The following is a 21702-nucleotide window of genomic DNA, read 5'->3' on the forward strand; positions in this document are numbered from 1 at the left end:
TTTTTTTTTTTATGATTTTTAATTTAATTTGCAAACAGCAAATTAAATTGCTTCGAGAAAAAAAATGAAACTATTGTTAATTCCAGAAAAACAAGCTATTTTTCTCTCAGGATATTCTTCCTGGTTACATGTAACTATATACACTATGACAAAATCTGAACCTTGTCCTCTCTTAAGTGAGTATTTGGTCTTTCCTGAAGCAGTGTCACACCAGTGAGGATGTTACTGCCAGCTATACTTCTCCTAGGTACACTGTGTGCAGCCAGGTGGGTAACTCCTCGCTGGGGTCTGCTGTTGCTGTTGCTACATATGCTGGGGGGCAACTCTCTCCCTCTGCTTATAGGAACTAAAACAAATTCTATCACGCAAAGACATTTTCCCTACATTTCAATCATTTCAATATTCCTTCCCTTAACTTTTTGTCAGGTGTCTGGTCATTACAACAAGCAAAGTAACTAAGGTGGAAAAGTGGCCATGAAGGGTGACGAACTCACCAGCTCGTCCTTCTCGGAGGCCAGCTGGGAGTCAGGCTCGTCCTCGTCGTGCATGAGCTTCTCATACAGGTCACTGACAATGAAGGAGGGGTAATACCTGTCCCTCAGCACCTGGGAGACATCTCCTTGGATTTTGCTGAACACTTCAATACCTTTGTTTCCCACGAGACACTGCTGGATTTCTTTGTAAAGTGACTTTTCCACAGAAATTTCCTTGCTCTCCACGAAGAAATGCTGATACATTTCACTAACTAATTGTGGAATTTCATTCTGAAAAGACAGGATGGCAACAGGAGAGAAGGGTAAGAAAATAGTCTCTGAGAGAAATGACTTCCTACCACACTCCCTGCAAGTTAAAGCTAGCAGGATAGTGTCTAGATGTACAGAGGAGCTGTAAACTCGGCTTCAGCCTTCTATATTCACATTGGGGGGGGGGAGGGTCCAGGGGGAATAGCAGACCTGGAAATAAAGCCACCACTCCTTTAAAATGGATACTTATATGGAGCAGTTAATATTTGCAAAGTCTTACAGAATGAGAGGTCCAAAAACCTTGGAAATAAAAATGTTCAATTCCCTGGGAAGCATCCACTGACAATGGGCCTTTAGTCAGTGATGGCCGTGACTGAGGGAGGACAAGTGTGGAGCTGAGTCAGCTCCTGGACACCTGGCTGGAGGAGATAACAAGGCTCAAACAGAGCTGGTTTCTGAAATTCTTCAAGGTCTTGCCAATTATAATGAAATCAACTTAGCAACCAATCAAAATTGTCCTAATGCCACTGCTTTACACCTACCAATCATATTAGATGTTACCTAACCCTTCTGGTAAATTCCCCTAGCCCTACATAAAATGGGCCTACAAGCCCCTCTGGTCATTGCTTCTGCATGCTGTTAATTTCTACAGAATAAATACTCTTTACTTCTACATACTATTTGAGTCTGGGGTCTTCCTCCAGCAATACGTGGATCCATGACTTAGAAAGTCTTACTGACTTTTAACTGATGTAATGATGGGAAGTGCTCACCTTACCAACATGAAATGAAACACATCCTGGAAAGACACTAATAGAATAGTCATATATTAAAAAACATAGCAGGTGGGCAACAGAGATGGCTCAGCAGTTAAGAGCACTGGCTGCTCTTCCAGAGGAACAGGCTTCAATTCCCAGCACCCACATAGCTGCTCATAACTGTCTTGTAACTCCAAGACCTGATATCCTTACACAGACATACATGCAGGCAAAATGACACTGCACATAAAATAAAATAAATAAAAACACAGCAGGTATTCTTCAGGGTTAATGCTTCAGAGTAACTCCACTGTCCCCATCCACGTGGAGCAGCCTAGTCCTGAGAGGTCCACGGGGCAAGTCATTGTGCTCTGCTGTAGAAATGCAACCCTCTCTTCCCATGCACATGACCCTCACATGCCCCCTGCTCCCTTAGCTCTAGGAACACTTGCAAACTCCTAGACAGTGAGAAGAAAGGTGCCAACGTAACGCCCAAACTCCTTTATCCGCCTGTCAGATCAAACTGGCTCTGGGGAGGAAGCTTTCATGCTTTTTTTTTTCCCATTGCAAAGTTTTAAATTATATTCAGAAGCTTGAAAAGATTCTCTAGATTATTCTTTACAATATTCTTTTGAGAGCAGCCAAAAGTCACCTGGAGTCAAGGCTAGTCATTATGTTGAATAACAAATGGTAACTTGTGTCTTGTAAATCAGAAATGAAAAGTAGTCCTGGGATTTTAAAATCTCACAGGACTGAATTCAGCTGCTTAGTACAGGGTGTACTATATCAAGTGTTTAATTTGGTTTTCTAGTCTAGAAACATTCATATGCAAATGAAATTAAATGCTCTTTGCACTTATGTTAATGAATCACTCAAATGCTATATGCAAATATAATATATATGTTATATATATATGAGTTAGACATCCTTACCTATACAAAGAATGTCCAGACATTCTTTAATTCTGAAGCATACACTGAGAACTTACAATGCAATGCATAATCTACTGGGTTCTCTGCTGTAAGAGGAATTGGAAGTCAAAAATATTCATGGTCCTTTACTCAATCATATTTTATGTGAGAAAAAACGACAGTAAAAAGCGTCCATCACAAATAGAAGGGATAGAAAGCATGCCGATTGCACATGGTAATGAGATACACAAGATGACAGAGCAGGGGCGAGGCTGAGGAGACGGTGGTAGTAACACAGCTCTTAAGAGCAACATGGATGGGTACAGATTTTTGTAGTTCATTAAAACGATGAAATCCAGTCTTTTGGTACACTTGTAAATATTCCTCCTTGACTGTTCAGTCAAAAGTGTCTTCTATAAAGGTACAGTACAGTTTTATTTGCCATAATGGGCTGAGATAGGTTACAACATTATGCTGTAAAATGCTCCTTTAGTATATACTTACTTATCCTAAAGCATCATGGAGAAGGTGTTATACTGTCTAACATGCAAGCTCTCATTAGCTAATTATTAATATTCCTTAAGGCATAAGTATACTACCTTGTTAGCATTCTTCAGGTGTTCCACAGACTCCCAAAAGCCAACCAGAGCCCGCTTGTCTATCCTTTCCATGTATGCTCCAAAGCGCTCTCGGTAGAAAGGATTGGTCATAATATCTTCAAACTGAAGAATCTATTAAAAGAATACAAGAATGGGTGGTCTGGATGAAAATGGACCCTGTAGATTCATGGGAAGTGTACTTCATGGGAAGGAGGTGTGGCCTTGTTGGAATAAATGTGTCACTTAGGTCTCAGATGCTCAAGCCAGGCCAAGTACTCTTCCCGCTGCCTGCCAAGCTGGAGGTAGAGCTCTCAGCTATCTCTCCAGCACCTTGTCTGCCTGCATACTTCCATGAAGATAATGGCCTAAACCTCTGAACAGTAACCCAGCCCCAGTGAAATGTTTCCTTCTAAGAGTGCCATGGTCATGGTGTCTCTTTATAGCAATAGGAACCCTAAGAGAGAAAGGTTTTCTAAAGATAAAATTTCAAATACCATTCTGCTTTTAACTTACATGAATTAACTCTACATACTCAAAAAATCCACATACTCAAAAATCACTAATTTTATTATAACATTTATATCATTTAGTCATTCAACAAAGATTTATTTGATATCTATTTGATATCAGGACACAGATAAAAATCCTTATCCTAATATAATGATCTATCATGCTAAAAGCAATAGTTATCAATAATAAACAACTGAAAAGAAATGCATAAATGACTAAAGTCTAATGGTTTGGCATTGTGCTTTCTATTATATTTTATATAGCTGAGGAGAAACATAGATTTATAGCCTGACTTTTGTTTATAGTGCCACAGTCACTAATGAGTCTTATGTAAATTTTTGTTTTATTTTAATTTGCTCCTAAAATTTCACTATATGTCTTGTCAAATCAGTTCTACCACTTTTGTTAGTTATTTTGTGAACTCAAAGAAAAAGAAGACATGGCCCATCTTGGGACATAGAGGGGCAACCATGAACAGGGACTGCTGTAATAAGAGGAAGCAAATGACCCTCATCATGACTGATGAATCAGTTAGGAGAAATGCCACAGATTAATTCAGAAGGTATTTAAGACCCATACCCTAAGTCTAAATCAGTAATGAAAATAACGCTTAATAGGCAGAATAAAAACACAATTAGAAATTCTTAAAAATTAACATGATGGCAATTTGCAAATATTCTAAAATACCACCATTAATGTATTTCTAAAATTACATGCAAAAGCCAATACACACAGAACTTCTCTCTCCCTGGCCCTGGTTATGTCTGGAATGTAGGCAGAAAGGAGGACATTTATTTTTAAAGCAATTTCTGAAAACTAATGAAAGAAAATTACTTACTGAATATTCAAAATGAAAATTTAAAAAAATGTCAATTTTGTATTACTCAGAGTCTTCAACAAAGTTTCTTATTTACATTTACTTTACATCTACTTCAGGAACAGAACAAGTTTCCTACAAAAGAGGCTAATCAGCACAAATATTGCAGACCATTTGAATCGAGAGTATAGTAATTCTGGGATATGCTAACACTTGTTTTTGCTTTGCATAAAGCCTACCAGGGAAGCACAGTAAGGCATAAGTCCAACTCTACATTCTCCAAGAGAGGAATTCATTTCATCTTTGGCTGGAGAAGACAAATCAACAACCATTTCAGCAACAGAATGAACCATGGAACCACTTTTTATATATTCAGATAGAGTCCTAGACTACATTCAGTTGCATTCATTTTGGTTTATCCTTGGATCAAAGGAACTGGTGTGCAAGCTAGTCTCGAGGAAGCCAGGCACGATTGGCACTGATGTGCAAACTTCCTATATTTTAATTTTATCTTCCCCCTTTATTTTTACTGAACTCTTCAATCTTTCCATTGGGATCATTTGCATGTGTTAAGAGTAGGGCAGAGGAGTAGGGCTAGACCCTTGATTAGAACAAGACAAAGATGTCTCTGTTTTCACATGGCAATAAAACTTTCAATCCAGTGAGCTTCTCTCACTAGGCCTCGGTTCCTTTGGATCTACAGAATAAGAAGGCGGCCCCTCCTTCACGGAGACCCACACAGTCATTACAAATCACAGCAAGCAACAACAACTTAGCAGGAGATTAAAATATTGAGTTTTTGAGAAAAAAGATATTGGTGTGTTAGTAAACTCCAGAGGTCACTTTCTAGGTAAGTATGAACAAAAGCAATAGCCGTGTGTTAGGAGTTCTGTTAGAACTGGTATCAGAGGGGGAAGGTAGAGTAAGTGTTTTGCGGAGCACCCCCCATGTGCACTAGCTCCCCCATACATACATAGACACACACACACACACACACACACATCTTTAAAGGTTTCATAGAATTCACCAGTGAAATGATCTAGGCCTAGAATTTTCTTTGGGAAAGGATTTTAAATTCTGAATTAATTTTCTTTAACATATCTAAGTCTATTCAGATTTTTTTCTTCTTACTTTTAATCCTTTATGAATTTTAAAACTCTAATTTACTTCACTTAAAGTGATACATACATTCACTTAAAACTGTATTCAAGGGATTTTCCTTTGAGATGTTGTCATCCACTCTTAGGCGTCTACTATTGCCACATACGTGTGTGTGTGTGTGTGTGTGTGTGTGTGTGTGTGTGTGTGTACATGTACACACATGTGTAGTCACATATGCCTGTGCAGACCAAAAATGGATGATGGTGTCTTCCTTGGTCACCCTCACCTTTTTTTCAGATAGGGTTTGTTTCTGAACGTGGAATTCAGCTCCATGGCTAGACTAGCCGACCAGCACTCTGCAGTCTATCTGGCCCCTTCCCCTAGTGCTATGATTACTGGAAGAAGCTACTGTGCGCCTAGCTTTTTGTGTGTGTGGGTATAAGGGAATCAAGCTTGGGTTCTCATTTGTATGTGTATGTGTCAAGTATTTAAGTGACCAGGCCATGTCCCCAGCTCCTACTGTCCTCTGCCTAAAGCTTTCTCTCCTTTTCCCTGAACCCCATACTTTGTCTACATCAGTATTTTCTAAGACGCCTTCTTTCACATGCAGCATGTGAGGCATTCCATCTCTCACTTACATAACTCCCATTGGCTCTCTTTCCTTCACTCCAGTTCTTTTAAGTCTTACACACTGAAGAGGCTGGACCTTTACACCACTAACTTCTGACTTTTCGAATACAGGCACTATATGTGTATTTGTCCTAAGTATTGGCTTAGCAGGTCCATAGACACTAACACACTGTGTTCTTGGTGCACTTGAGAGTTATTAATTTTCTTTATGACTTCCTTTTTGACTGAAGCCTTAGATATGTTATTTCTATTTCCAAACATCTGGGAATTTTCTAGATCTTTTTCTATTATTCATTTCTAATTTTAATTCTACTGTGGTCAGATAATATTCTCTGTATTAATTCTTTTAGATTCAGGGGAATAATTTTATCATTCAGCGATATAGTTCTTCTTAGTGGTTGCCTAGTATCTATAGGAGAGAAAGCACACACTGCTGCTTAGAGCAGTCTCCTAGAATGTCTATTAGTCCCCGTTGGTGCTGGCGATGCTCAGGTCGTCTGTGGTCTTGCCCATGTTCTATAGACCTGCTGTAACAGTTCCTTAGGACTGCTGATTAATACTCACAACATCAACTCAACACCTTCCCACTCACTGGATGGTTTTTGCTTTATGTCAATATGTCAAAAGTTCCTTATGTCAAAGACGTTCTCTTACTGACTACATACATATTAGGACTTCATGTTTTCTCTGTGGCTTGATTCCTTAATCATAATATAATGTTCTTCATCTTTAGTTATATTCTTTGTTCTGAAATCTGATTTTTCTGACATTTCTTTTCTTTATTGTTCACAGGGCATGTCCATTTCTGTCTTACTTTTTAATCCAACTCTTCCATTATAGTCCATATCTTAAAAGCAACATAAAATCCCTAGCCTTTTACACACTGGAAATTTTTTTTAACTGGCTGGCTCATCTAATTTAGAAGTGAATATTTTGAAGTAAATTTTGTAGTAGTTCTTCTTGACCAGATGGGGATTAGGTTATAGAAAAGGGTTCTATCTACTGATGAAGATAAAAATCAGCTCAAACCAATTGTAACTGCAGCAGGACTGACCACCATTGGGATTCTACAGTATTATCGAGTCTTCCAGCTTTAAACTGGAGAAAACGCTTTGACCTTAAGAATAAGCTCATGTTATAGAAAGTATGGAAAGCGTGCTTTCCCTTTCTCCATTCATTTAGAAAGAATGATTTACAGTGTGGTAAGCTTTGGACTGCCTTCTTGTAGTCACCATAAGACAACCTGGACTGAAATTGCATTCCCTGACTTTGCTGTACTGCAACCTGGAACACTAGAGAGCCATCAAGTTCTGCTCTTAGGTACACATAAGTTGCTTACATTTTTATTTTATAGTAAAATAGGATTCTTTGCAAATAGGCATTTTATCCTATTCCTTATTCTAGTGCAATAACCAAGACACAGTAAGCCATCCACCAGTGTCTACTGAATGAATGAATGAATGAATGAATGAATGGAAATAATGAAAGGACACAAGATGAATTCCTTCTCTGTGATAAATGTTGCTAGACATTAAGAGGACAAAAACTGAGGGCAGAAGGCAAAACCACAGGCCAGGGGTACCCTCTCCAACCCTCACCTACAGCTTTCACTTCGCATGATAAAACACAATGCCAGACAACACACCTGTTAACAGTCACACTATAATGCAGGCATGCTGCTCTCAAACAGGGGTTCTGTGAGCTTCAGTAGTGTCACTTGTGTAAGATGCTATAGAGCCTGATGTGACACCAACCTCCCTAAGGCTGCAGCAGAGAGAAAAGTAAAAGCTCATCCTGTAAGAGGGAGACATGTATGGCTAGGGACTCTGCATGGCAGAGGAAGGAAAAGTGGCTGCTGCCAGGGTCTTTGCAGCCAGTATCTGACAAAAGAAGGATTTGGCATTTGCTGCAAAGCCCTGAACCTCAAGATCCTGCAACAGTTTCTTTCATCCAAAGTTGTTTCAGGTCTTAGAAGACAAGCATGTGTACTTATTACATGTTGGAGCATCTTCTGGGTATATGCCCAGGAGTGGTATAGTTGGGTCCTCTGGTAGAATTATGTCCAATTTCCGGAGGAACTGCCAAACTGATTTCCAGAATGGTTGTACCAGTTTGCAATCCCACCAGCAATAAAGGAGTGTTCCTCTTTCTCCACAACCTCTCCAGCATCTGCTGTCACCTGAATTTTTTATCTTAGCCATTCTGACTGGTGTAAGGTGGAATCTCAGGGTTGTTTTGATTTGCATTTCCCTGATGACTAAGGATGTTGAATATTTCTTTAGGTGCTTCTCAGCCATTCTGTATTCGTCAGTTGAGAATTCTTTGTTTAGCTCTGTACCCCATTTTTTAATAGGGTTATTTGTTTCTCTGGAGTCTAACTTCTTGAGTTCTTTGTAGACATTGGATATTAGCCCTCTATCAGATAGAGGGTTGGTAAAGATCTTTTCCCAATTTGTTGGTTGCTGTTTTATAGGACACATGCTCCACTATGTTCATAGCAGCCTTATTTATAATAGCCAGAACCTGGAAACAACCCAGATGTCCCTCAACAGAGGAGTGGATACAGAAAAGATAGTATATTTACACAATGGAGTATCACTCAGCTATTACAACAATTAATTTATGAAATTCTTAGGGAAATGGGTGGATTTGGAGAATATCATCCTGAGTGAGGTAACCCAATCACAAAAGAACACACATGGTATGCACTCTCTGATAAGTGGATACTAGTCCAGAAAATTGGAATACACAAAGTGCAATCTACAAACCACAAGAAATTCAAGAAGAAGAAAGACCAAAGTGTGGATGCTTCGTTCCTTCTTAGAAGGGGGAACAAAATATCCATCTAAGAAGTTGCAGAGATAAACTATGGAACAGACTGAAAGGACAATCTAGAGACTGCTCCACCTGGGATTTCTTTCCATATTCAATCATCAAATCCAGACATTATTGTGGATGCCAGCAAGTGCTAGCTGACAGAAGCCTGATATAGCTGTCTCCTGAGAGACTCTGACAGTGCCCGACTAATACAGAAGTAAAGGCTCACAGTCATCCATTGGACTGAGAACAGGGTCTCCAATGAAGGAGCTAGAGAAAGGACCCAAGGAGCTGAAGGGGTTTGCTGCCCCTTAGGACGAACAATATGAACTAACTAGTACCCTCAGAGCTCCCAGGAACTAAACCACCATCCAAAGAATACAAATGGTGGGACTAATGGCTCCAGCAGCATATGTATAGCAGAGGATGGCCTAGTCAGTCATCAATGGAAAGAGAGGCCCTTGGCCCTGTGAAGGTTCTATGCCCCAGTGTAGGGGAATGCCAAGGCCAGTAAGCAGGAGGGGGTGGGGTGGTAAGCAGGGGGAGGGGGGAGGGAACAGAGGTTTGTTTTTGTTCTTCTTTATTTTTATTTTATCTTATTTTTTTTTTTTGGAGGGGAAACTGGAAAAGGAGATATCATATGGCATGTAAAGAAAGAAAAGATCTAATAAAAAATAAATAAAAATAAAAAAAAGAAGACAAGCATGATCTTTGCACTTAGAATAGCTAAGACAGGGCTAGAAAATATCCCTGTACTCTGCAGGCTTTACTCACCAGCAGCAGATAGGCCAAGATGCTGTGGTATAAAAGCTGGCACTGCCACATTATGTCAGAAACCACTGAGGTTTGTAAGTCAAGCACACCCAGGTCTTTTCTAGTTCTGCCTCATCCTATCTACATGGCTTTGGGCAAGACATTAAATCTGCTACTTCATTATTTAAAAATTAAGAAAACCCCTCATAGCTAAGTTAGGAGGTAATTTTGACCTAGTTGATAACAGGTGACGTTGATGGAGGTTCTATAAATAGAATGTTTCTCTTGAAGTCGGGGTGAGAGATAAGAAGGGGTGGAAACAGGCATGTGCACACATATACACATACACCTGCCTATCAACTGCCATTTACACAATTCAAGCACACCCAGTCATATGGCATTTCACTCATGAAGCCAACAGCATGAACCTGTAGCAATGGGACATGTCTCAAATGCTAGAGTGGTACAAGAACATGCATGTACTCACACTGTGTTTATAATAACTGGTACACCCAAACAAGAAGCTGCAGGGCCTACCTTTTGGGTCTGAGGCCCTTCCCCTTCATCCGAGGCTGTATCCTCTTGCTGGTCATAGTCAGGACCTCCCAGGATTCGTATTCTCTTCTCACACTGCTTCTTCGCCACAGTCAGCTGGTTAATGTACCTTTTCATGTTCCTGGCCCTCAAGAGATCAGTTTTCATGGCAGCTGATTCCTTACCTTGAATAAGAGGGATAGTAGTCAGTCAGGAGACAAGAAACATAACAGTCTGAGCCAGACCAGTGTCTGATGTGCTGCCTTTTAATTTATTTGAACTTAATTTAATTTTAGTTTTGAGGTAGGGTTTCACGATATAGCCCGGCTGGCCTGAAAATTGCTTTGGAGAGCACACTGGCACAGATATCCACCTGCCTCTGCCTCATGAATATTGCGATTAAAGACCTCCACCTCCACACCAGGCTTTGATGTGCTCTATTTTAAATAACAGACGAGAATTCATTAGAAACATGTGCAGGTTTACAAATACAAAATCCAAGCATTTATAAATCTTACTCAAGTGTAAAATGTTTATGAAATCTCTTTCTTTCTCTCTTTCTCTCTCTCTCTCTCTCTCTCTTTCTCTCTCTTTCTCTCTTTCTCTCTATATATATGTATGTATATATATATATACATACACACATATACATACATTCAGAAACTGATTTGTGAACATATGAATATATAATATCTGTATATGATATTCATACATCTTTATTATAGGCATATGTTGAGTATTCACTGTGTATCTGTCAGGCATTGGCTTGACTTTTGAGATTCAAGACCAGTTGTTTTTCTTGGAAAGATCAGGAATTCAAGCCCCAAACCTAACCATAGTAAAAGCAATATACAGCAAACCAGTAGCCAACATAAAACTAAATGGAGAGAAACTTGAAGCAATCCCACTAAAATCAGGGACTAGGCAAGGCTGCCTACTCTCTCCCTACCTATTCAATATTGTACTTGAAGTCCTAGCCAGATCAATTAGAGAACAAAAGGAGATCAAATTGGAATTGGATACGAATTAGAAAGGAAGAAGTCAAATTATCACTATTTGCTGATGATATGATGGTATACTTAAGTGACCCCAAAAATTCCACCAGAGAGCTCCTAAACCTGATAAACAACTTCAGCAAAGTAGCTGGATATAAAATTAACTCAAGCAAATCAGTGGCCTTCCTCTATACAAAGGATAAACAGGCTGAGAAAGAAATTAGGGAAACAACACCCTTCACAATAGTCACAAATAATATAAAATACCTCGGTGTAACCCTAACTAAGCAAGTAAAAGATCTGTATGACAAGAACTTCAAGTCTCTGAAGAAGGAAATTGTAGAAGATCTCAGAAGATGGAAAGTTCTCCCATGCTCATGGATTGGCAGGATTAATATAGGAAAAATGGCCATCTTACCGAAGGCAATCTACAGATTCAATGCAATCCCCATCAAAATTCCAACTCAATTCTTCACAGACTTGGAAAGAGCAATTTGTAAATTCATCTGGAATAACAAAAAACCTAGGATAGTGAAAACTATTCTCAACAATAAAAGAACTTCTTGTAGAATCTCCATCCCTGACCTTAAGCTGTACTACAGAGTAATTGTGATAAAAACAATGTATAAATAATGTATTGTGATAAAAGTATGGTATTGGTACAGTGACAGGCAGGTAGATCAATGGAATAGAATTGAAGACCCAGAAATGAACCCACACACCTACATTCACTTGATCTTTGACAAAGGAGCTAGGAGGGAAAAAATGAGGCCTAGGATCACTGCACCACAGCAAACTCAAAATTCAACAGCATAAAGCATTCAGTGCTTGCTCTGTAGTGGTGACACACGCCTTTAATCTTAGCACTCAGAAGCACAGGTAGGTGGATATCTCTGTGAGTCTGAGACCAACCTGGTCTACAGAGCGAGTTCCAGGACAGCCAAGGCTACATAGGGAAACCCTGTCTCAAGCAACAACAGATTTTAAGAGAGAGAGAAAGAGAATTCACTGACTGATCCACTCACACTCCTCTCAACTAAAGGGCTGGGAAGCTAGCTCACCTCTCAGGCCTGCCATCCACACCATACACAGCTTGTCACCTAGGAACAGGCCAACTCCATGCCATGACTGCTAATGTCATCATCCCATGGATACTGGAAGCTCCAAACTGCTGGGGTCTCCTGCTATATCTGGGCTGTACTTTCACTAATAGCCTCTCCCAGAGTTCTCTTCAGGGACTCTGACCCTGCCCACAACGCCAAGCCTCAACTTTTCTTCATGACCCTTTTAGTTCTGGGCTTTCTACTGCAGCTAAGACTGCACCTTCACCAATGATCTCTCCTGGCCTCTCTCTCTCTCTTCAGGGATTCCAACCCTGCTACACAGTGCCAAGCCTCTTCCGTTCTCCATGAACCCTTGGTGCCTTCAGAACCAGTACCACTTGGGAAACTTTTACACATTACCAAGTTTGGCTGCTAGTAAGCGTAAGAGGCAGCCTCCATCCTCTAGACTGGCCTCTTCTTAAATCACAGCTGATTCTTCAGGCCCAGTTTACTAGTATTGATTGTCTCAGAAAAGCAAAGGTTCCACTTTAGTGGTTCTTGACTCAAAATACCAGACAGCTCCAAGTGTCCGTAAAGAGATGCCCATACTTCCCTCTGAGCCTTCCCCACCCAGGTCTCCATCACCACACTACTCTCAGCATTGTCCTCCGAGTTTCCACAGCCTATCAAGCCCTGAGTACTCTGTGGCTTTTCTAACCCAAAGATGCGCAAGTCCTTCCATAATCCTCCAAAAAAAAAGAAAGAAAGAAAAAAGGCAAGGTCTGGTCTGTCACAGCGATTCTCCACAGCTTGTTGGCAACTGGGGTTTCCTATTGCTGTGGTAAAACACCACAAGCAACTTGGGGCAGAAAGGGTTTATGGCACTCACCCCTCTCAGGTCAGTCAATCAGGGAAGAAACTGAAGCTGAGGCCATGGAGGAGTGCTGTTTACTGGCTTCTACAGCCTGCTTTCCTGTAGAACTCGGGACCACCATTGCTGGGGTGGCACTGCCTATAGTGAGCTGGGCCCTCCCACATCAGTCATTGATCAAGAAAAGGCACCACAGTTTTGCCCACTGGCTGATCTGGTCAGGGTATTACATCAGTTGAGGTCTCCTCTTCTAAAATCACTCCACCTATGTCAGGCTGGCATAAATTAGCCAGGATACAAGCCATGAGTGAGTTTAATTTTTATCGGATTACACAGGAAGCATAATACACAACAACAACAAAGGTCAGTGAAAGACTGTTGGCTTGAAGGAAAGCTCACTGAAGACTGAGGCAAGGCTGAACGAGGAGGGAATGGTGGTCTGAAGTATCTTCATGGCAATGATAGCACAGAGGACTTAAGGATCAGAGGACCACAGAGTCAGGGACAACAGAGACACAGAGGGCAAATTATTTGGGATTTAAAACAATAGAAGAGGCATTAAGTATGGCTTCCACGACTTTGCTATAATCACAAATGAAGAAGGTGGGGTCAATTACTGGATCAAAAACATTAGAGAAAGACTGGATTTATGGCAAATTACAAATTCAATTTTGGATATTCACCAAAAATGGCCCCATTATTTTCTACCTCACGTACTCCTTTTGCAATGTCATTCCTAGCAATTTCCCTATGGAAAACAGGATGTTTTCTCTTCTTGGAATAGAGTAGGCTTACAATCATGGTTGAAGTGACTCTATGACTTCCAAATCTAGATCATTAAAGGCTGCTGACCTAAAGTTCTGCAACACTGTGCACCCCATCCACCTGCCCCAAAGCATCTGTACTTTGGGGTCTAACAATCACTCCATGAAAACATCTATCGTGGAGTGGGAGCCTAGGCTTCCACAGATCTTGGCTTGATTGAGACTTTGGCACACATTTAGTACCAACTTGGCACCTCATGAGTCCACCATCTAGAGTGTGAATTACAATTGATGCCACATTAAGCAGAAGAGAGGAACTCCTCCCAAAGCCTGCCCCAATACAGGCTCACAAGCAAGAGAAAGAGCCGTTACTTAGGACAACTTGGGATGCATGTGTGTGTGTGTGTGTGTGTGTGTGTGTGCGTGTTGGCCAGTTTTATGTCAACTTGGCACAAGTTACAGCCTTTTTGAAAGTGGAAACCTCAAATGAGAATGTGGTCTCATTCGACTTCCCTGTGGACAAGTCTGTGTTGCATTTTCTTGATTGATGTGGGAGGGCCCAGCTCCCTGTGGGAGGGACCAGCCCTGGGCTTGTGGTTCTGGTTCTATAAGAAAGTAGGCTGCACAAGCCTTGAGGAGCAAGCCAGTAAGCAGCATTCTTCTATGGTCCCAGCTTCAGCTCCTGACTCCTGGTTCCTCCTTGAGTTCCCTTCATGCTGGACCACAAATGAAAGCTAAAATAAATCCTTTCTTCCCCAAGATATTTTGGTCATGGTGTTTTATCACATCGATAGAAACCTCAAGTCAGGGTAGAATACCATGCAGGAAAAGATAACTAGAGCAGGCAGAATGTGGCCGAGGGCTTAATATGCTATCATTTTCTTCTTTCCATGTGCATGTGCATATGCACGTTTGTACACACGTGTATGTGGAGGCCGAACACTGCTGTCAGGAATCATCCAGGATCACTCTTCTCCCTTACTCTTTGAGGCAGTGTTCCAAGGGCCAGCTTGCTCTGGGGACCCCCAGTTTTCAAATTCCAGGGATGGAATCACAGTGGGCCACCACACCAGCCTGGCATACACATGGATTCTGAGGATCCAAATGCCAACCTTTGTTTGTGCAGCAAGTACTTTAACCACTGAGCCTTCTCCCCAGGCCTGTCCTGTCTGTCTATACCTGAATGTTGCCCATAAGTCTGTCTTAGGAATCTCCTGGGGACTCCTGTAAGTGCTGGAAACACACTCTGTACAGGCAGGGTACAGCACTGGGGGAGGGTGGTTCAGTGGCCAAAGCACTTGCTGTACAAACGGGAGGACTGTAGCGTGGATCCCTGTTTCTCTAGAGAGAGTATCAGTACTCATCAGAACACTAGCCATACTGGAATTGGCCTTTCAACCACAAGACACACCAATACAAGAAGTACTTGAGGAGTCTAGGACAGAGGTGACCACTGAATTTAAAACACAAAAGTAACCCCGGGATATGGCAACTCTACATTAGGAGTAGAACATACTATGGAAATGAATAATAATGCATTTATTTAGGGCCTATGTTTGATTTCTCTCAATGTGCAGCCTAAGTAAGGTTTCTGCACATCTTCCCTGGAGTCTGTCAGCTCCCCAGCATCATCATGACTTCCTTTAAGCCACACTTAATCACTACATGGAATGCCCAAAATAGTACCAAGGTAGGCTGAGCACATAGGATCTAAAAGCCAGGCACGGTATCATAAGACACACATACTGTCAGGAGAGAAGCAGCTTCCTAGCACCTATGGGCACAGGCAGAGCGCCGATCTACAAGGCACATACATGCCATGGATGTGGATGTTTGCCCATTGTGAGCCGAGGAGCGATTACCATCCGATTTCAGAAATGGTCTCCAAACTTGCCCTGTGTTGGCTAATAGTAGCACTAACCAGAGGACCAACTAATGCAGACATTTTCAAAAAGAGGAAAAATATTTTAGATTTCCTTCCTTATGATAAGATATAGCTTGTTTCAAATTAGCTTACTACATCCAGATGCTTTGTGGGTATATCTAAATAAAAATATACTTGTAAACACTAAATATTTCATAAAAAACATTCACTTTTAAACACAGAGAAAGAGGGGTGGGGGAGAGGGAAAAGGGGAGGGAGACAGAGGCATACACAGAGAGAAACCAGCCCATTAGCAGCTCCTCTTTTTTTTTCTCTTTTTTTATTTGTTATTATTTTTTATTAGATATTTTCTTTATTTACATGTAAATTTCTCCATTCCCAGTTTCCCCTCCAAAAAATAAAGAAACAAACAAAAACAACAAAAACAAGCCCTTCTTGCCTCCTCCCTCCCCATGCCTGCCACCTCACCCTCTCCCACTTATTGGCCCTGGCATTCCCCTACACTGGGGCACAGAACCTTCACAGGGCTGAGGTCCTCTCCTCCTATTGATGATCAAATTGCAATCCTCTACTATACACATGCTGCCAGAACAATCAGACCCCTCCATGTGCAGTCCTTGGTTGGTGGTTGAGACCCTGGGAGCTCCGAGGGTACTAGTTAGTTCATATTGTTGTTCGTCCTAAGGGGCTGCAAACCCCTCAGCTCCATTGGTCCTTTCTCTAGCTCCTTCACTGGGGACCCTGTACTCAGTTCAATGGATGTCTGTGTGAAGCTCCTCTTGTTAGAGGGTTTTAGAGACACGTGAGCATATTGACTTAGGATTTAGCCTTAGGTACAAGGTGACTTCCTAGTATGAAGCTAGCAGTGTTTCCCAGCAGCTAATTGCCACAAACTCTGAAATTTCAAGCTGCCAAGAACTCAAAAATATTTGCCTTCCTCTTCAACTTGAATCTGCTATGTTCTTTTTGAATGAAGAGCAAACAGAGTCACCTTATCAAACCTACCACCTAAGATGACAGAGTCTAAAGTGTCACTCCACTGCAGCAAAGATTATACTTGTGGAAGAAGTAGAAACAACAGTAGGTCAACAGCAAAGCCACATATTGCACAGTGGAGACAGCAGAGCCCACAGACCTGGTGCAGCCTCATCCTAAGGTGCCTGAAGCTACAATTTCCTCCCCTGAAAGCCCCATGTACTGAAGCCAGGAGAGTTCCTTCTGTTTGGTGTTCCAACATGCACATGATGCATTTCCAAAGTAATTATTAACATTTCAGGATTCAGAACAGCAGAGGGGAAATTACTAACAGCAGCTGACAATAATGGGCATATTTGTCCAATCACAGGAAGATGTACTACGTGTCCCATCTCTACTAGAACACTGACATTTGAGCCTCAGAGTCTTAAAAAAAAATTCTCAAGTGCTTTGGCTGATATTGCTAAACATAAATAGAAAGCCAAGTGCTGGGCACTAAGCTGCAGACCCAAATGTGCAGATTCCTCTGTTTTATCTACAGCAATGCTTCTCAGGCTGTAGGATCCTTATAAGTAGCAGCAGCAGCAGCAGCAGAGACATAGGAGCATGCTGACTCCTGGGACTCAAACCGGTCTTTAGGGCCAGGGATTCTAGAGTAGGGCCGAGTCACCTGAGTATCACAAAGTCCTCCAGGTGAACGTGGGATATAAACTGTCATTTGAAACTATGGCTCTACAGGTTTAAGCCCAAACTTACTAGGATGCCATTTGGTCTTCTCTACCTATCAAGCCTTGCCTCTCCATTGCATGCCAAGCATCACACAGCGTTCACTAACACAGACTCAACACTAAAGCTATTTCACTCCTGTCTTTGATCATGTGCATGTAGAATTATCTACTCATATCTACCTTATACGACCCAATGGGACTGACAGATCCTCAACCTTTATGACTCCACTCAGTGTTACTCTTTAGGAACATTAGTTTTTAACCTCTGTTCCAGGTTGACCATTCCACACATCAGTGAATGTGTAAGTACTGCTGCATTTATCATTAGACTATGACCTCCTTCAGTTCAGGGTCAGTTTTATTCATTGCACTATTGTACTTAATATACAACGGCATTCAAGAAATGTTTGCTGAGTAAATGTTTCCTAGTAATCCCTGGGCATTCTCTGCTGATATGAAGCATCATAGATCTTAAGGGCTCTCCTAACTACCCAGAATCCTAGGTGGTCGAGTTGAGCTCAGAAAAGAGATTAGATATTAAGTATAACAGATACAATGGCAGAGTGATAGAGTAAGACAGCAGCAGATGAAAAAGAAAGAGTATGACTAACTGTTTAGATAGGACAAGATGAGCTCGGGAGCAAGAAAGTCCAGCGGCTACGGCTGGAGTACAGTGGGGTAGTAAGGCAGGAGGCGGAGCGGAAGGCACATGGGACAGGGTGGATTATGTCAGAACAGGGAGAAGACCACAGAGCATTTGAAATAGTTTGAGTGATATCACAAGATCTGGACAGATTTTTAAACCACCATGACCCCTGAAGAGAGCTGCACAAGCAGTCAACAATGTCCAACACTCCCCGACAGGCAAAGAGTAGAAATACTAAAGACAGTTCCTGGAAATTGGCCAGAGCTTGCCAACCTCCTCCAGTTTGAAGGCTGACAGTGTTTAAGGTAAGCAATGGAGAAACATATCCAAACAGCATATATGTATCCATTAATTGAGTAAATAAAGTCTGGGGGAAGAAAGTTTGCCGAGTAAAATAATAAAGCAGAAACACAGAGTTCACTGCTTATGTTCGCTGTGATGCTGTCTTTGTCATCACACACAATGTAGTTCTCATGCTCAGAAGGAAAGCATGAGTTCCATCATGGGCCTCCCCTCTGAGACCTGCCTAGTGGATACACTCCTATATGTAGGCACTCATCCCTACTGAAGGACCAGAAGGGTCCCACTAGCATGAAGCCTCCAGGGCGCTGCCTGCCTTCCGTGGACTCCCTGTTCCAACTCCCATGGGAGCCATGAAGCTCCCCTGGCTTGGGCGATCAATTGCTGAGCTCTCGCCTCAATTTAATTAAGCCAGTTCTGAGAAAGTTGAAACAGAGCCCTCAAGTTTAAGAAGAGCCTCTGCTTTTGGACAAAGCAGGTCAATAAAGTCAGACAGATCAAAACTTAAAGGAGAAACCCTTGAAACAAGAGCTGCCATGAGACAAGGCCCTGCTAGCCACTCCTACATGTTTATTGCTTAGTCGCTGGATAAGGACTGAGACTAGAAGTTTCTGACTTCCTGTAGTATCCCTGCTTGAGACAGATTCACTACGAAGCTTCAGGCTATAGCCACTCGATTTTCAATAGAGCCTTATTGAATCATAATTCACACATGATGCACTTCCCCCATTTATTCTAATTATATGCAACTGAATGGCTAACTAAAATATAAATTCAGGTACAACTGACAAAATGTGGAATGTTTTCTATGTGCCCTTCACTTTCCTGCATCTTAAGCCATTCCTGAGGGAACTAGACTCTATTGTTCTACTGTCTGCAGATCTGCTTGTTCTGCACATCCCCAGTGAACAGAATCACATAATGTGGGACCTCTTACATTTGGCTTCTTTTACAATATACCTTCAAAGTTCATTACTATTCACTGCTGAGTACTATTCAGTTATATGAATATACCACACTTTATCTAATGTTGCTGGCCATATAAGTTATCTCTGTTTTTTTTTTTATGTATTTTAAATAATGGTACTATGGACAATAATATAGACATTTTGGGAAGATATAAGTTCACTTTTCCTCCAGTGTACATCTAGGAATAGAAAAGCTAGGTCACAGGGTAATACTACCATGGAAATTTTCTAATAACTGTCAACTGCCCTCGCTTTCCGTGTGCAGAGGGACTGCATGAGGACTCTCTCTACGGCCGGCCTCCCTGATGTGTCTGTCTCATATCACTTTAGTCAATGCAGGAGGTATGCAGGTATCTCATACTAGTGTTGATCAGCATTTCCCTCCTGTATAACAATACTGCTTTCACAAGCCTCTTGGCCATTTGTGCGCCTCTGTAGAGATGCCCACTCAGATACTGTGCATATGTTTCTGTTGGATTATTTGTGTTTTGATGACTATGTTGCTAGAGGTCTGTGGATGTTGGGGATATAAGCTTCTTCTCAGACATACAACCAGTAACCTTTGTCTTTCATCCTGAATCCTTTTCCTCCTCCTCCTCCTCTTCTTCCTCTTCTTCCTCCTTCTCTCCTCGTCCTCCTCATCCTTCTCCTCCTCTTTCTCCTCCTCCTCTTCCTCCTCCTTTTCTTCTTTTTCTTCTTCTTCCTCCTCTCCTCCTTCTTCTCCTCCTTCTCTTCCTTCTTCTCCTTCTCCTCCTCCTCCTCCTCTTCCTCCTCCTCCTCCTCCTCCTCCTCCTTCTTCTTCTTCTTCTTCTTCTTCTTCTTCTTTCTCCTTTTCCTCCTCATCCTTTTTCTTCTTCTTCTTGTTTTTCTTCTTTCTCTTTTCCCTCCTCTCTTCTCCTCTCCCCTCCTCCTCCTTCCCCACCCCTCTCTCTTTGAGGCAGGGTCTTACTATGTATCCCTGACTAGCTTAGAACTCTCAATACAGACCAGGCTAGTCTCAAACTAATGGAGATGCACCTGCCTCTGTCTTCAGAGTGCTGGGATTAAAAGTATGCAGGTCCTGGGAATCCTTCCCATATTCAATCATCAAATCCAGACACTATTGTGGATGCCAGCAAGTGCTGGATGACAGGAGCCTGATATAGCTGTCTCCTGAGAGGCTCTGACTATACCCGACTAATACAGAAGTAGAGGCTCACAGTTATCTATTGGACTGAGAACAGGGTCCCCAATGAAGGAGCTAAAGAAAGGACCCAAGGAGCTGAAGGGTTTGCAGCCCCTTAGGATGAGCAATAATATGAACTAACTAGTACCCTCAGAGCTCCCAGGGACTAAACCAAAGAGTACATATGGGGGGAATCATGACTCCAGCAGCATGTGTATACCAGAGAATGGCCAAGTCCTTCATCAATGGGAGGAGAAACCCTTGGCCCTGTGAAGGGTCTATGCCAGGGCCAGTAAGCAGGAGGGGTTGGGAAAGTGAGTAGGGGGAGTGGGGAGGGAACAGGGGTTTATTTTAGTTTTGGGGTTTTAAAATTTTATTTTCTTTCTTTCTCTCTTTCTTTCTTTCTTTCCTTTCCTTTCTTTCTCTCTTTTTGAGGGGAACCTGGGAAAGGAGATATTATAAATAAAGAAAATATCTAATTAAAAAATAAAAAATAAAAATAAATTTAAAAAAAAGTGTGCAGGTCCATGGCTTGCTTCTTTTAATTACCTTTTTTGCCACACTAAGTTTTTAATTTTTGAAGACAAATGTACTGTTTGTTGTTGCCTTTGAATTAAGGAACTACACAACATCAAAGTGAGCTCTGATCCACTATGATTGATTATAGCAACAGCAGATTTAAGGAAAGGAAAACAAGAACTAAAGAAGGAGAAGACAGCCACCTACAATAGCCTTCCTTCATCTGTGATGAGGGTCTTATAAGTCCCCAGTGCATTCCTAAAGACTCACACAGTATCAAACTTATATATATATTGCCTTTACATTCCAAACAATTATAGGAATTAATTTAAATGCTAGACAAAGAAAGACATTAACTACAATAGTGAACTAGATACTAGAACAAAACAAGAAAACTGTAATCATTGTTACTCTTGTGCCTGGCATTCATTTTTAAGTAAGAGTTGGGCTGCCTTTTCTGGCCTCAATGGGAGAGGTAAAGTAAATAAGTAAAATAATAAAATTAAATTTTTAAAAATAGCTCCCCAAGAAAGAATTCAAATTTCCCACATCTGAAGATTTATGTTACACTGCACTGACTTTTGGTCTTCTGAGCTAAAAATAAATCATCTTTTCTTTAATAAAAATTACATGAACAAATGCATGTAAGTAGCTAAGTGGCTAAGGCAGC

The 21702-nt window shown here is 41.4% G+C and overlaps 1 protein-coding gene across 2 annotated transcripts in view; it reads right to left on the reverse strand.

The window, feature by feature from the left end:
* The window catches only part of Snx25 (sorting nexin 25), a 105743-nt gene that overhangs the window by 22964 nt on the left and 61077 nt on the right, over positions 1 to 21702 (reverse strand). For both annotated transcript variants that reach the window (XM_031339711.1, XM_031339713.1), the window contains exons 7-9: positions 10177 to 10358; positions 3012 to 3143; positions 495 to 764 (exon numbers count right to left, since the gene is read on the reverse strand). In XM_031339711.1, coding sequence (XP_031195571.1) covers positions 495 to 764; positions 3012 to 3143; positions 10177 to 10358 — 584 coding nt within the window. The remainder of the gene's footprint in view (positions 1 to 494; positions 765 to 3011; positions 3144 to 10176; positions 10359 to 21702) is intronic.

This window comes from Mastomys coucha, unplaced genomic scaffold (genome assembly GCF_008632895.1).
Source record: "Mastomys coucha isolate ucsf_1 unplaced genomic scaffold, UCSF_Mcou_1 pScaffold22, whole genome shotgun sequence".
NCBI lineage: Eukaryota > Metazoa > Chordata > Mammalia > Rodentia > Muridae > Mastomys > Mastomys coucha.